This window comes from Aotus nancymaae, unplaced genomic scaffold (genome assembly GCF_030222135.1).
Source record: "Aotus nancymaae isolate 86718 unplaced genomic scaffold, 86718_ANA_hifiasm-v0.15.2.pri h1tg000059l, whole genome shotgun sequence".
Classification (NCBI taxonomy): Eukaryota; Metazoa; Chordata; class Mammalia; order Primates; family Aotidae; genus Aotus; species Aotus nancymaae.
This window is the reverse complement of record NW_026988473.1, coordinates 8,958,356-8,971,104: the sequence shown is the minus strand read 5'-3', so window position 1 is coordinate 8,971,104 and position 12,749 is coordinate 8,958,356. Positions and strand designations below refer to the sequence as shown.

General features: G+C 60.4%; 1 protein-coding gene across 7 annotated transcripts in view; it reads left to right on the top strand.

Moving 5' to 3' along the window:
- Positions 1–12,749, top strand: part of MYRF (myelin regulatory factor) — a 36,752-nt gene that overhangs the window by 7,884 nt on the left and 16,119 nt on the right. For 6 of the 7 annotated variants that reach the window (XM_012454392.2, XM_064364817.1, XM_064364818.1 and 3 more), the window contains exons 2-7: positions 5,575–5,662; positions 5,909–6,172; positions 9,567–9,628; positions 10,551–10,830; positions 11,821–12,071; positions 12,151–12,274. In XM_012454392.2, coding sequence (XP_012309815.2) covers positions 5,575–5,662; positions 5,909–6,172; positions 9,567–9,628; positions 10,551–10,830; positions 11,821–12,071; positions 12,151–12,274 — 1,069 coding nt within the window. Of the gene's footprint in view, positions 1–5,574; positions 5,663–5,908; positions 6,173–9,566; positions 9,629–9,728; positions 9,888–10,550; positions 10,831–11,820; positions 12,072–12,150; positions 12,275–12,749 lie in introns of those variants that run through there. The other variant, XM_064364819.1, reaches the window with a different exon arrangement.

Genomic DNA, 12,749 nt, shown 5'->3' with positions numbered 1-12,749 from the left:
GGCTGGGAGATGAGCCATAGCTCCCCCTCACAGGGGGCCCTCTGTGACTTGGGGGAAGGGGAAGGGCTGCCTGGGCAGGCAAGGAGGCAGTCACAGAAGGCCGACCCACTGGAAGGGATGGATGGGGCCGAGGCTCGGAGGCTGGACTGTGCTGTGCATGTAGCAGCAGGGGCCAGGTGCAGTGACTCATACCTGTAATCCCAGCATTTTGGGAGGCTGAGACTGGCGGATCACATGAGGTCAGGAGTTCGAGACCAGCCTGGCCAACATGGTGAAACCCCATCTCTACTAAAAAAATACAAAAATTAGCCAAACATGGTGGTACACACCTGTAATCCCAGCTACTCAGGAGGCTGAGGCAGGAGAATCGCTTGAACCTGGGAGGCAGAGGTTGCAGTGAGTCGAGATTTCGCCACTGCACTCCAGCCTGGGTGACAGAGCAAGACTCCATCTCAAAACAAAAAGAGTAGCAGCCGAGTGCTGGCCATGCGTCGGAGAGACTTAGAAGAAGGCTGAGGCCCCTCGGAGGCTCCGGAGCAGATGTGCAGCAAGGCGGAGAGGCCTCGGGGGAGGGGAGAGCCTGGGCAGAGGCATGAGGGCAGGAAGGAGATGGGAGTCCCAGGAGAGATGGAAACAGGGCGGTTGACCCTGACTGAGGAATGGCCTCCTGGGGGTCTCCTGGCTTAAGGCTCACTCCATCGCAGGGATTCCTGCTCCATCTGATGATGAAGGAGGCCAGGGCTCAGGTCACTTGCTGAGGGTCACAGCCATGAAGTGGGGTTCACATTAGAAGCCAGGCCTCTTTGACTCTGGGGGTCTCTCTGTGCATCATGGTAATGTCCAGGTGGGCTGTCTCCTCTCCACTACCACCCTGGCCCTCAGCTGCTGCCTGGAGCTAGGGCATCCCTCAGGTTCAGATGCCCCAAGTGGACACTCAGAGCACCTGGAGTCCTCGGGAACCGGCCTGGGTCCTGGTGCCCTCTGCACCCCAGGTTCAGGTCAACCAGGCCTGGCCAGCATCCTCGGGCCCCAGCCCACCCTACCCACAGCCACGTGGCTGACGGGATTTCCGCCATGTTTGGGGCATGAATTGACAAGTGCCCCATTGACGGGGCAGGGGAGGGGGTGGGCAGGGCACAAGCCTCCCACTGTGCCGTGTCCCCACCCTCCCCCGTCCCTCGGGACAATGGCCGAGACTCAGCCAGAGGCCACAGCTGGTGGGTGGGGGGGAACATGAGCACGAGGAGGGGCGAAAGGGAGGGTCCTGGGTGGAGGGACCACCTGGCCCCCTGCTCGCTGTCATCCTGCACCTGGTTTGGGTGCCCTCCGTTCCTTTTCTGGACATCTGGGTGGCCTTAAAGGGAGGAGAAGAGAAGAGGGAGGGGAGGGGGCCGCCTTCCCATAGTTGGGATCGCAGCCTGCCTGGGAAGGGGCAGTGTCTGGCTCCTGTTCCAGGCAGGTAATAAAGGGCCTAATTAATGAGGAACAGCTGAGGTGCACAGCCCAGCAGGGCAGGGGCGGGACCTGGAGGGGCCCTGGCTAGCCCCAGCCCTGGCCACAGCATGGCCTGGCCGAGGTCCCTCGATGACCACTTGGCTCATCTACTCCGCAAACATTTCCTGGGTGCCTGCTGTGTGCTGAGATACTATATCCCAGAGAGACAGAATAGGGCAGCGCTCATAGCCCAGCATCTGCCCCTGTAAGCTACAGGCACGCACCCATCCTTTCTGAGCTTCTGTTTCCTCGTCTGTGAAATGAAGAAAAAGAAAATCACCTACCTTGTAGGGTTGGGATGAGAATTCAATATGAGCCATGTAAAGTGCGTGGCATGGGGCTGGGCACAGAGTGGCCACTGGGTGAGCTGTGGGTGGTGGGTGGGTGGTAGACAGACACCCATGCTGCCCAGTGTGGAGGCGGGAGGGGAAAGAGCTGATGAGGAATTACCGTGCCACTGCCGCTCCTCCATCCCCTGCTAAAGAGAATGGGAGAGTCAGAGGTGGCCTCTTGGGGGAACTTACATTTAAGCCAAAACCTAAAGCGTGAATAGGACCCGGCTTTCTCAGGCTTAGGAAACAGCGTGGAACAGCATGCGCCAAGGCCCTGATGCGGGGTGGAGGATGGAACGGAGGCAGGGGCTGACCAGGGAGAGGAGGGAAGGAAGGGGACCTGGGAGGAGAGAAGGCCGTGGGGGCAGGCAGGGACCATGTTGGGCCTCAGACTACAGAGGGCTCCGCATTTCTCCCAAGCAGTGGGAAGTTGTTGAAGGGTTTGAGGAGGCGAGGACAGAGATGCTGGTTTCTGAGCTCATGCTACTGTGTACGGGTTGCTGGGCCCTGGGCAGCCTCCGGCAGCCTCTGGCAGGCCCGGCTTCCCTTCTCTCAGCAGCGTCCCTTCTCTCAGAGAGGTCTTGAGGATCAGAATGAGCATGTGGCCTGTGTGCCACTTTCTGCCTGCCAGGTACCCCTGGTTGGGCTCCAGTGATGTTCTGGGGCTCTTTGGAGAGCACTAGGGAGGGGTGCTCCCAAGAGTGTGCCCATGGGACCCTATCCCTGTCCTGGGTTCTTGGGGGCTCTGCCCTCAGCCTCAGCAATCCCTGGGCTTTGGCAAGCCCCTGCCCTCAGCTTGTCCTCCTGGAATGTCTGTTAGAAATCTCCAGTGTGGTTCGTGGGCGGGCTGGGGGCCGAGCGGCGTGGGGAAGAGACGAGGCAGCCTGCAGGGCTTCCAGGAGAAGGTGTGGGGTCAGCGTTCCTCAGGAGGCCCTCTGAGCCCCCAACCCTCAAACTTCTCCCCCACCCACTGGCCCTCCCTAACGCTGCCCCATCGGCTCCCTCCTCCCACCTCCTTCCTCCGTCCTCCGGCCGCCCAGACCCTGGCACGGGAGGGTCCCTCCTCCCCCAAAGCACATCTGGTTCTCGTTAGGGTCTCCCAGGATGCCTCTGCCTGAGGCCCCCTATCCTGAGGGAGGTGGGTAGGAGGATTAGGGGCGATTAGGAGTGTTCCTGGCCAGGAGAGGAGGGGGCTGGGCCTATTATAAATAGCAACACCACGCCTGCCTCAGCCCATCATTCACTGTAAATTCCAAGTTCAGGCTCAAAAACTTGCAGCTTCAGTGGCCGAGGTGGGGGCAATGCAACAGGTGGGGTGGGGAAAGCACAGCAACCACCAGCCACACCTTCCCTCTTGGAGTCAGACCCCTGCACCTGGTTGGAATCCTCCTTGCTGTGTTGCCTTGGGTAAGAGACTTGACCTCTCTGAACAGAGGGGATGGTGATCATGTCACCTCTCTGAACAGTGGTGTTATTATCACCATCCCCACGGTTGAGAGAGGGAAAACAGTGCAAGAAAGCAGCCAGGACTCTTGGGCATCAAGAGGAAGACATCAAGTGACAGCCACTGTCACTGCCACTGTCACTGTCATCATCACCGTGAGGAGTTGAGAAGCACTGGGAGATACTGAGTATAAGCCATGGTCTTGTCACTGCCTCTGTCATGGTCACCATTCTGGCTGTGAGGATTGAGTAACACGCTGCAGGTGAAGAGCCTGCAGGATGCCTTGCGCATAAGACACTCCTGTGATTAGGCCTGTAATCCCAGCACTTTGGGAGGCTGAGGCGGGCGGATCACCTAAGGTCAGGAGTTCAGGACCAGCCTGGCCAATGTGGTGAAACCCCTTCTCTACTAAAAATGCAAGAAATTAGCTGGGCGTGGTGGCGGGTGCCTGGAATCCCAGCTACTCGGGAAGCTGAGGCAGGAGAATCTCTGGAACTGGGAGGCGGAGGTTGCAGTGAGCTGAGATTGCGCTGACGCACTCCAGCCTAGGCGACAGAGCAAGACTCTGTCTCAAAGAAAAGAAATTCCTGTGATTATTAATGTACTTGACTCACAAAGTGCCTGGCACACAGTAGGGACTCAATAAATGGGGCCCGTGGTTACTGGGAAAGGCGGGGTGGGGCCTGAGCAGAGGCGGGGTCCTGGAACCTAGGCACGCAGACTGGCCACGCCCAGCTTGGGAAGCTGCTCTTGCCCTGGCCGCACCGCCCTGGACGGCCACTGGCGCTGCGTGGTGGGTGTCCCTTGTTCCTAGCTGGGCGAGCCGGGGGTGGGGGTCAGCAGGAGGGCCCTGGCCTGTCGCAGGCAGCGCGTGACTCCTAGGAGGGCTTAGCCGCTCATTAATCACCTAAGCGGGGCTCAGCATTCTTGAAATGCCGGCTGGGGCCAGGGAGGGGCCTGGGCAGGGGGCTCTCGGGGACCCTAGGGCTCTGGGGCTGGGAAGTGAGACGGCTGTTGCGACCGCTGAGCACCCACTACGTGGCCGGCACTTCACAGACCGAATCTTGTTTCATACTCAAAACAGCTCTGTGAAGCGACAGCAGGACATGTCCCCATTGCACGAATGAGGAGACTGAGGCTCAGGGAGTGCATGTGACCTGCCCAAGGTCACACAGCAGGGAGCGGCTGAGCCAGGATTTGTTTCTGGGCCTGTCTGAGCTCAACAGGAGAGGGCAGACCCCAGACTTAGGCTCCAGCGGCCTGTGGGAGGGGCCCTCCTGCCTCAGTGGCGCTGGCCGGCCCAGGTCGGCAGTGTGGGTGAGGCTGTCCTCCATTATCGGGGTTGACGCATCTCCCACGTCAGCCCCCTTATCACCCTGCCCTCTGGCTCCCCCCACAAGGTGACCCAGGGAGGCGAAAGGCCGGCACCTCCCCTGTCCTTCCTCTTGATGCCCAAGAGCACTGGCTGCCTTTCCTCCAGGGGCTCCTCCCCTTGATGGGGCTGGGGCCAGCACCAAGGGCCCAGGAGAGGGCAGCCGGCAGAGGAGTGGAGCTCTGGCAGCCATCATTCTCTGCTGGGTGGCTGGGGCAAGCCCTTTTCTCTCTAGGCCTCTGCCTCCTCTGGAAAAAGGGGGTTAAGTACCCCAGCCTGTGCCCCAGAGGGTGATGGGCATATCCAGTGAGGGTGCAGGGGGCTCTCCTGATTCTGATCCCCACTCCCCTTGCAGCCAGGGCCTGGGTGCAGGAGGCTCCCCCAGCCCTGTGGGCCTCCAGGATATATGGTCCCACTCAGCCAGGCCTTGTGCTCCCGCATGCCTGGAGCTGGGCCCTCTGGAACTGACCCCCTGGAGGACAGGGCAGGACAGTGCATGTTGGGTCCAAGCTACCCTATCGAGGGCAGTGGACACCCACGGGGCTCTCGACTTAGTAAGCACCTCATTTGTGCCTCACAGTACCCCAGAAGACAGACGGAGAGTGACCCCATTTGACAGATGAGCAGAAAGGACTTGCTCCCTATCACGCAGCTAGAAGGGGGCATGGAGGGGCAGGATCAGCCTCTCTGTACCCAGACCCATGCTCTGGGCCCCTGCCCTCCTCCGAGACTGAAGGTGGCCTTGTGGCAGGGTGGGGGCATTATCAGTGCTTCCTGGAAAGGAAACCCACCCCACATGGATACCCGTTGGGAAGGAGCAGGGGCATCTGTTTTGGAGGGCCAGCCTGGGCAGAGATGGAGGGCTGGGCCCCATTACCCAGGGTCTGCAGGGAACTGGGCCCCTTCCCTAGCCCACCTCTTCTGCCCTGCAGGCCACGACATCAACGGTGCCCTGGAGCCCTCCAACATAGACACCAGCATCCTGGAGGAATACATCAGCAAGGAGGATGCCTCTGACCTGTGAGTGGCCCCCTTGCCTGGCCTGCACCCGCCCAGCCCCCAGCCCCTCGCCTCCCTTCTGTCACCTGGGAGGTCTGAGGGCCGGACCTGGGGTCTTCCATAGTCTCATCTCTGAAAGCCACTCCTTGTCCCTTCCCAGCCACTGACTCCTCCGAAATCTCCACAGTTCCCTGCAGGGAGGGGGTGGCTGCTTCCCTGCTGGGTCTGGGGTCCTGGCTGGAGCTGAGCAGCCCCTCTTCCCCGCAGCTGCTTCCCCGACATCTCTGTTCCAGCCAGCTCGGCCTCCTACTCCCATGGGCAGCCCACGATGCCCGGCTCCAGCGGGGTCCACCACCTGAGCCCCCATGGGGGTGGACCCTCCCCGGGGCGCCATGGTCCCCTCCCACCCCCGAGCTACGGCGCCCCCCTGAACTGCAACAACAACAACGGTGTGGGCGCCGCCCCCAAGCCCTACCCAGGGGGCACCGGGCCCCCCATCAAGGCGGAGCCCAAGGCTCCCTACGCCCCAGGGTGAGTGAGGGCAGGGAGTGGGGGGATGCGGAGGCCTGGGGCCGGCAGCCATCGGGGTCGTGGCCGTAGCCTGGGAGGTGCTGGATGCCGGCCTGGCATGGGCTGGGCTGGGTGACCGGCTGTGCGTGGGCAGGTGAGGGTGGGGAGGACAGGGCCAGGCCGAGGGGCGATTCCTGGGCTTTGTTCTAAGGCAGTGGGCAGCCGCGAAGCTTCTAAGCCGGGAAGTGATGAGGGCTGACGTAAGTGCTAGAAAAATCTCAGGGCTGTGTGGAGAGTGGACGAGAGGCGGCAGGACTGGAGGCCATGACTGTTTACCTTCACGGGAACACCTGGAACCTGGGCACACACGCCGGTCCCCTAAACACCCTTCACCGCGCCGGCCCCCACGCACTCACGCATCCAGCTGACATGTCCTGTGGCCATGGGAGTTGGCAGATGGCTCAGATGTGGCACCTCAGTTCCCCCCTTCCCAAGCAAGCCTCCTGGAACCCGAACTCCTCCTCCCAGGCCCTTCCCCCCATCTCTCTGAGGCGTCCACACCAGGGGCCTGACCCAGGGCTGAACCTTGGGCCTGGCTTTGACCAAAGGTTCCAGGCAGCCACTCGCCCAGCCAGACCCAAGGCAGTCCCAGGGGACACATGCTCACAGGGGAGGCAGGGAGCATGGGTCTGCAGGGGAGCGCAGGGCAAGTGTAGGGCCCCTGTCTCTGGGTGGAAGATAATTAAAGCACTGGGTCCATGAATGCTGTGTTCAGATAGCCTGGCTCCAACTTCAGCCTCCACATGTGCCAGCCTCCTGCCTCAGTAACCCATGGTCTGTTTCTTTTTTATTTTTTTTCATACTCTTAAGTTGATTTGATTTTATTATTATTATTATTTTTGTTTGAGACAGAGTCTTGCTCTGTCACCCAGCCTGGAGTGGAGTGGCACTATCTTGGCTCACTGCAACCTCCACCTCCCGGGTTCAAGTGATTCTCCTGCCTCAGCCTCCTGAGTAGCTGGGACTACAGGCATGCACCACCACGCCCAGTTAATTTTTTGTATTTTTAGTAGAGACAGGGTTTCATCATGTTGGCTAGGCTGGTCTCAAACTCCTGACCTCAGTTGATCCCCTGCCTTGGCCTCCCAAAGTTCTGGGATTACAGGCGTGAGCCACCGTGCCCGGCCAACCCAGTTTCTGCTGTAAAGTGAACCCCCAAATGCTTACCCTTCAAGATTATCTTGGGAAGCAAGTGAGGGCACAGAGGAAGCCCTGGGTGCACGGTGGCCACTGACATGGCCGGCCGTGCTTCCTGAGCTCCCTGGCTTCTGGGGAGAAGGTAGTGGAGGCCAGGCCTGGGGTGCCAGGGGTGAACCTTTGCTGCAGAAGGCAAACTGTTTGCTCGAGGCTGTGAGGCTTTTCCTAAGCCACAGGCCCCTGAGGGGAGGGGGAGGAGAAGTAACATTTAGTAAGCGCCTGCTGGTGCCCGCTGCTCTATCACATGCCCGTGGCTGTGTGAGGTCATCAGCCTTCCCCAGCATCCAGCTCCTGGGAGACCCCACAAGAAGCCCTGGCCACTGCTCCCGTCAGGATTCTAATGGCACACTGAAGCTCAGAGAGGGAAAGGGGCTTGTCCAGAGCCACACAGGGACTCTGTGGCCAGGGCCACTCTAGGGAGGGACCCAGGGCCAGGCCTGAGTCTAGGTGATAAACAAGACAGACATGAGGCTGGGCGTGGTGGCACACACCTGTAATCCCAGCACTTTGGGAGGCCAAGGTAGGCAGATCACTTGAGCCCAGGAGTTCAAGACCAGTCTGCAACATGATGCAACCCCATCTCTACAAAAAATACAAAAATTAGCTGGGTGTGGTGGTGTGCGCATGTAGTCTTAGCTACTAGGGAGGCTGAGGTGAGCGAATAGCTTGGGGCAGGGAGATTGAGGTTACAGTGAGCTGTGATCATGCCACTGCTGGGGACAGAGAGACCCTGTCTCAAAAAAAAAAAATCAAATGATCTGCCCACCTTGGCCTCCCAAAGTGCTGGGATTACAGGCATAATCCCAGCACTTTGGGAGGCCAAGGTGGGCAGATCACTTGAGGCCAGGAGTTCAAGACTGGCCTGAGCACATGGCGAAACGTCTTCTGTACTAAAAATAAAAAAATTAGCTGGGCGTGGTGGTACATGCCTATAATCCTAGCTACTTGGGAGGCCAAGGCACAAGAATCGCTTGAACCTGGGAGGTGAAGGTTGCAGTGAGCAATCTCTGCTCACTGCACTCCAGCCTGGGCGACAGAGCAAGACTCTCTGTTTCCAAAAAAAAGACAAGACAGACATGGCTCTGCAGTGGCTCCTGAAGCCTAACTGGGGAGAGGTATTCACCAATACATCTCCCAAAAGAGGACTATTCAGATGCCACAGAAATTTAAGAGGAAAGAACACGAGGTCCTGTGGACCTGGGGCATTGGACTGCAGGAACTGGAGGGTGTGAAAGACCCTGACACATTATAGAAGCCAAGGCCATTGTCAGGGAAGTGCAGGAAGGCAGTGGGCAGACCAAGGGGCCTGAGGCTGTGGCGAGGAGCAGGTTTGAGTCCTCATCCACGTTTTAGTAGTATTCACACAAAACCTGCAGGGTCCGAGTTCTTGAACCATATAGGTCTTTACCCAAGGCCCCGAAGGCGGGTGGGCGGCTGGTACAGGGGTGCAGGGGACTTTGGAACCAGCCCTGGGACTGTGTCCATGACAGGGCCATGGCTTCTCTGGCAGTTCCATGGGCATGGGAATGGGGAGTTGCTCCAGATGTGGGGACCAGGTATGGCCAGAGCTGGACCCCACATGGCCTCAGCCTCCCACTTGCTAGGCGAGCACAGGGTTCATGCAGGACGTGTTGACTTCTGGGGTTGAGTTTGTTCTTTTTCCTGAACACTGATAAAGTGAAACCTACAAGAAAAAATAAACCCAGGCCCGGTGGTGCTGGCTCCCTTCCCAGTCCACACCTGCCTCTGGTGGGGCAGCCTCTGTGACCCGCTGAACGCCCCAGGCCCAGCCCCCTCGGGCCCTGCATTTCCAGGAAGCTGTGGGGCTTCAGTGGGTGCAGGAAGGGAGAAGAAGGCCTGGCCCTTGGACTGGAGCAGGAGCCTTTGAGCCCCTGTGCCATCATCAGGGACACTAGTAACTGTACCCCAAGTGCCCAGTCAGTCTGAGGGCATCCTGGGCAGCCCCCTCAGCCCCAGGCCCTGTCAGGTGCCCCAACGTGGGTGGTGCAGAGAAATGCCCCTAAGGGTGGATGTGAGGAAACCTCAGTGTCCCCAGCTTCTGGGGGGGCTCTGGGACCCTGCTACTCGGAGGAGCTGCCCAGCTGGAAGGCAGGGGCTCAGCTGCTCACCCACCGGCCCCTCCCCCTGGCTCTCACAGCACACTGCCGGACTCTCCCCCAGACTCGGGCTCAGAGGCCTACTCCCCCCAGCAGGTGAATGGTGAGTCCAGCGGGCACCACCCTCCCCCTCTGGGGTTTGGGCAAGTGGTTGGGGCGGCCTTATCGGGGAAGTAGGGGAGGAGGGAGGGGGCCAGCGGCTGCCCAACGGGCTGAGATTATCGCTGGTCAAATACTCCCCGGCGCTTGGCTATTGTTTCCCCACGGGCGGGTGGGGAGCCTGGCCCTGCCTCTGAGCAAGTATCCCCGCCGTGATGCCACCCGCCTGCCCGCCTGCGCCATCATGGACGCGCCCTTCGGCGGTAAGTGGGTGGCTGGGGAAGGCCATGGGTGCAGCCTGAGCACAGGCTTCCCAGGCCGGGCCCATCTCAGCTTAGAGGGTGCTCAGGGGTGCCCCGGCCCCCAGGTGGCCAAGAGCAGAACCACCGCGGGCAGCAGGCTCCCCGCAGCCCAGAGTGGGGTCAAGAGTTCTGTTTATCTTACCAAAAACATCCCTGGAATGCCTCCTGGGGAACAAAGGGAGCTGGGGCCTCCCTGCTCAGACTGGGGGGCTGGCCCCCGGGAACCTAGTAGAGGGGCTGCCTGCCGGAGGAGGAGCACCCAGCAGGCCTGGCCTGGGGTCTCCGGAGACTCCTTCCTGAGGCCCAGAGGAGGAGCAGGCCTCAGAGGAGAGGGGGACAATGTTGGGGGGGGCTTGAGATTTTGCTTGGATCTTGTGGCCCAGCCTGGGGACAGGAGGTGGCTAGGATGGGGTGAAGGGCTGTTCTCCCTTGGGCAGGGTCGTGCCCCTGCCCAGGCCTCTAGTGGGTGGCTGATCAACCGCCCTCCCACCTGGGGTAGATCGGGGGCAGCCCCTAGGCTTGGCCCAGGATGGGGTGGAAGCAGGAGACTGTGTTGGGGAGGATGGTGCCCAGGAGCCTGAGCGATGTTAGTCTCAGATGCCTGCTTCCCCATCTCTCCTACAGAACCCCATCTCCTGCGTACGATAACCCCTGAGACGCTGTGCCACGTGGGAGTGCCCTCCCGCCTGGAGCATCCGCCCCCACCTCCAGCCCACTTGCCAGGTCCCCCACCGCCTCCACCGCCCCCACCGCACTACCCTGTCCTGCAGCGGGACCTGTACATGAAGGCTGAGCCCCCGATCCCTCCCTACGCTGCCATGGGGCACGGGCTGGTGCCCACTGAGCTCCACCACACCCAGCAGTCCCAGATGCTGCACCAGCTCCTGCAGCAGCACGGAGCTGAGTAAGACGTGGGCGGCCAGCTCCCTGGGGTGGGAAGGTGGGGTGCAGGGACCAGGGTGGGCGGCAGGCAGGCCAGAGAGGGAGGTAGGGATGGGGATACACCTAGGAAGAGCAGAAGGCTCTGCAGGGCAGATCAGGGTCAACGGATTTACACATGTTTGCCCGCAATGCCTTGGGGGGTTTACAGCCATGGCTAATTGCTCACAACTACCTTATCTAGTGGGAACAGGTATGTAAACTGAGGTTCCAATGGGGGAAATGTCCCGCCCAGACTACGAGCCAGGGGCAGAGCCAAGACAGGGCCCAGCCGGGGTTGTGCTGTTACCCAGACCCCAGTGGCTTTCCAGATGTCTCATGGAACCCTCAGGTTTCTGAGAAGTCTTCTTCCTAGACCCAAGCCCCCCACTCTGACTAGCGGCTGTCTTTTCATCTGCTTTATCACATGGAGACTCCACGAAAGGCTTAGTTCAAAGGAAGGTTCTGCAGTCCAAACACTTTGTAAACCAGAAGGGGAAGGGGTGCTGCGGAGTCCCCCTGAAACTCCCCACCCCAGGAAGCTCCCTTCCCTGGCTTTTGTGGCCCAGGCCCTCTGTGGCTTGGTTCTGATCACAGGGCCTGCTCTCCATAGCACCCCTACTATAAAGAATGACCTTGAGTGTGACAACGCAGGCAGGGACAAACTCATTCATTCCTCAAGCGATCGCTGTGATTCCGTGAGCCAGCCTTGTTGCTGGGCGTGATGGAGACACCAAGTCAGGTGTGGCTCCTGTCCATAGTGTGGGGGAAGGGAAGAGTGATGGAGGCAGAAAATGACAGCATGGATAGATGGGGAGTAGGAGGAGGCAAAACCTGAGGGCTTCCTGCAGGAGGTGTCCTCTGGGCGGGGCATATCCTGACCCAAACAGGCTAAAGAGAGGAGAGAGGTGGATACTACCCACTGGGAGGGGCTCAGGGAGAGCCAGCCCCCATGGGACACTCTTCTGTTTCCCAGGCTCCCCACACACCCCTCCAAGAAGAGGAAGCACTCCGAGTCCCCCCCCAACACCCTCAATGCCCAGATGCTGAATGGAATGATCAAACAGGAGCCCGGGACGGTGACAGCCCTGCCTCTGCATCCCACTCGAGCCCCATCCCCACCCTGGCCTCCCCAGGGTCCGCTCTCCCCAGGCCCTGGTTCCTTGCCTCTCAGCATTGCCCGTGTCCAGACACCGCCTTGGCACCCACCAGGTGCCCCCTCCCCAGGTATGTGGCTGGCCAACCCTTCAAGGTGGGGTATGGGGCCCGGGGTGCAGGGCCCACATGGGCATTCCCTTCCCTCCAGGCCTCCTTCAGGACAATGACAGCCTCAGTGGCTCCTACCTGGACCCCAACTACCAGTCCATCAAGTGGCAGCCCCATCAGCAGAACAAGTGGGCAACCCTGTATGATGCCAACTACAAGGAGCTGTGAGTCCCCTGTGCCGTTCCCCACTCCTCCAGGCCACCCCATCTTGGGACGCCCCAGCCCAGGACTCCATCAAGGTCCCAGAGCAGGGTCTGGGAGCACGCATTTCCCAGAAGAGCAAACAGGCTCAGGGAAGAGCCAGGACTGGCACTCAGGGCTCCTGAGTCCTAAGCCCGCCCAAGGCCTCCTTGAGAAGGTGATGACTGCCAGGGAGGGACAGCTGGGAACCAAGTCAGGGAGAAGTGGGCAGATGGGTGTTTTTTCCTGGCTCCTCCTTCCCTGCCTCCTCCCCCTGCATTCCAGGAAGGTAGCCGGAAGCTGAGCCCAAGCTGGGCCCTCCCGGCAGCCCCTCCCTGGAGAGAGGGAGGAGGGGCTGGGGAGGATCTGATCAGAGGCTGCCTGAGCATTCCTAGTGCCCCCTCCACACCCAGATGGCTCCATCTTCCCAGGTCCCAGGCTGGGAGCCCTGTGGGGACC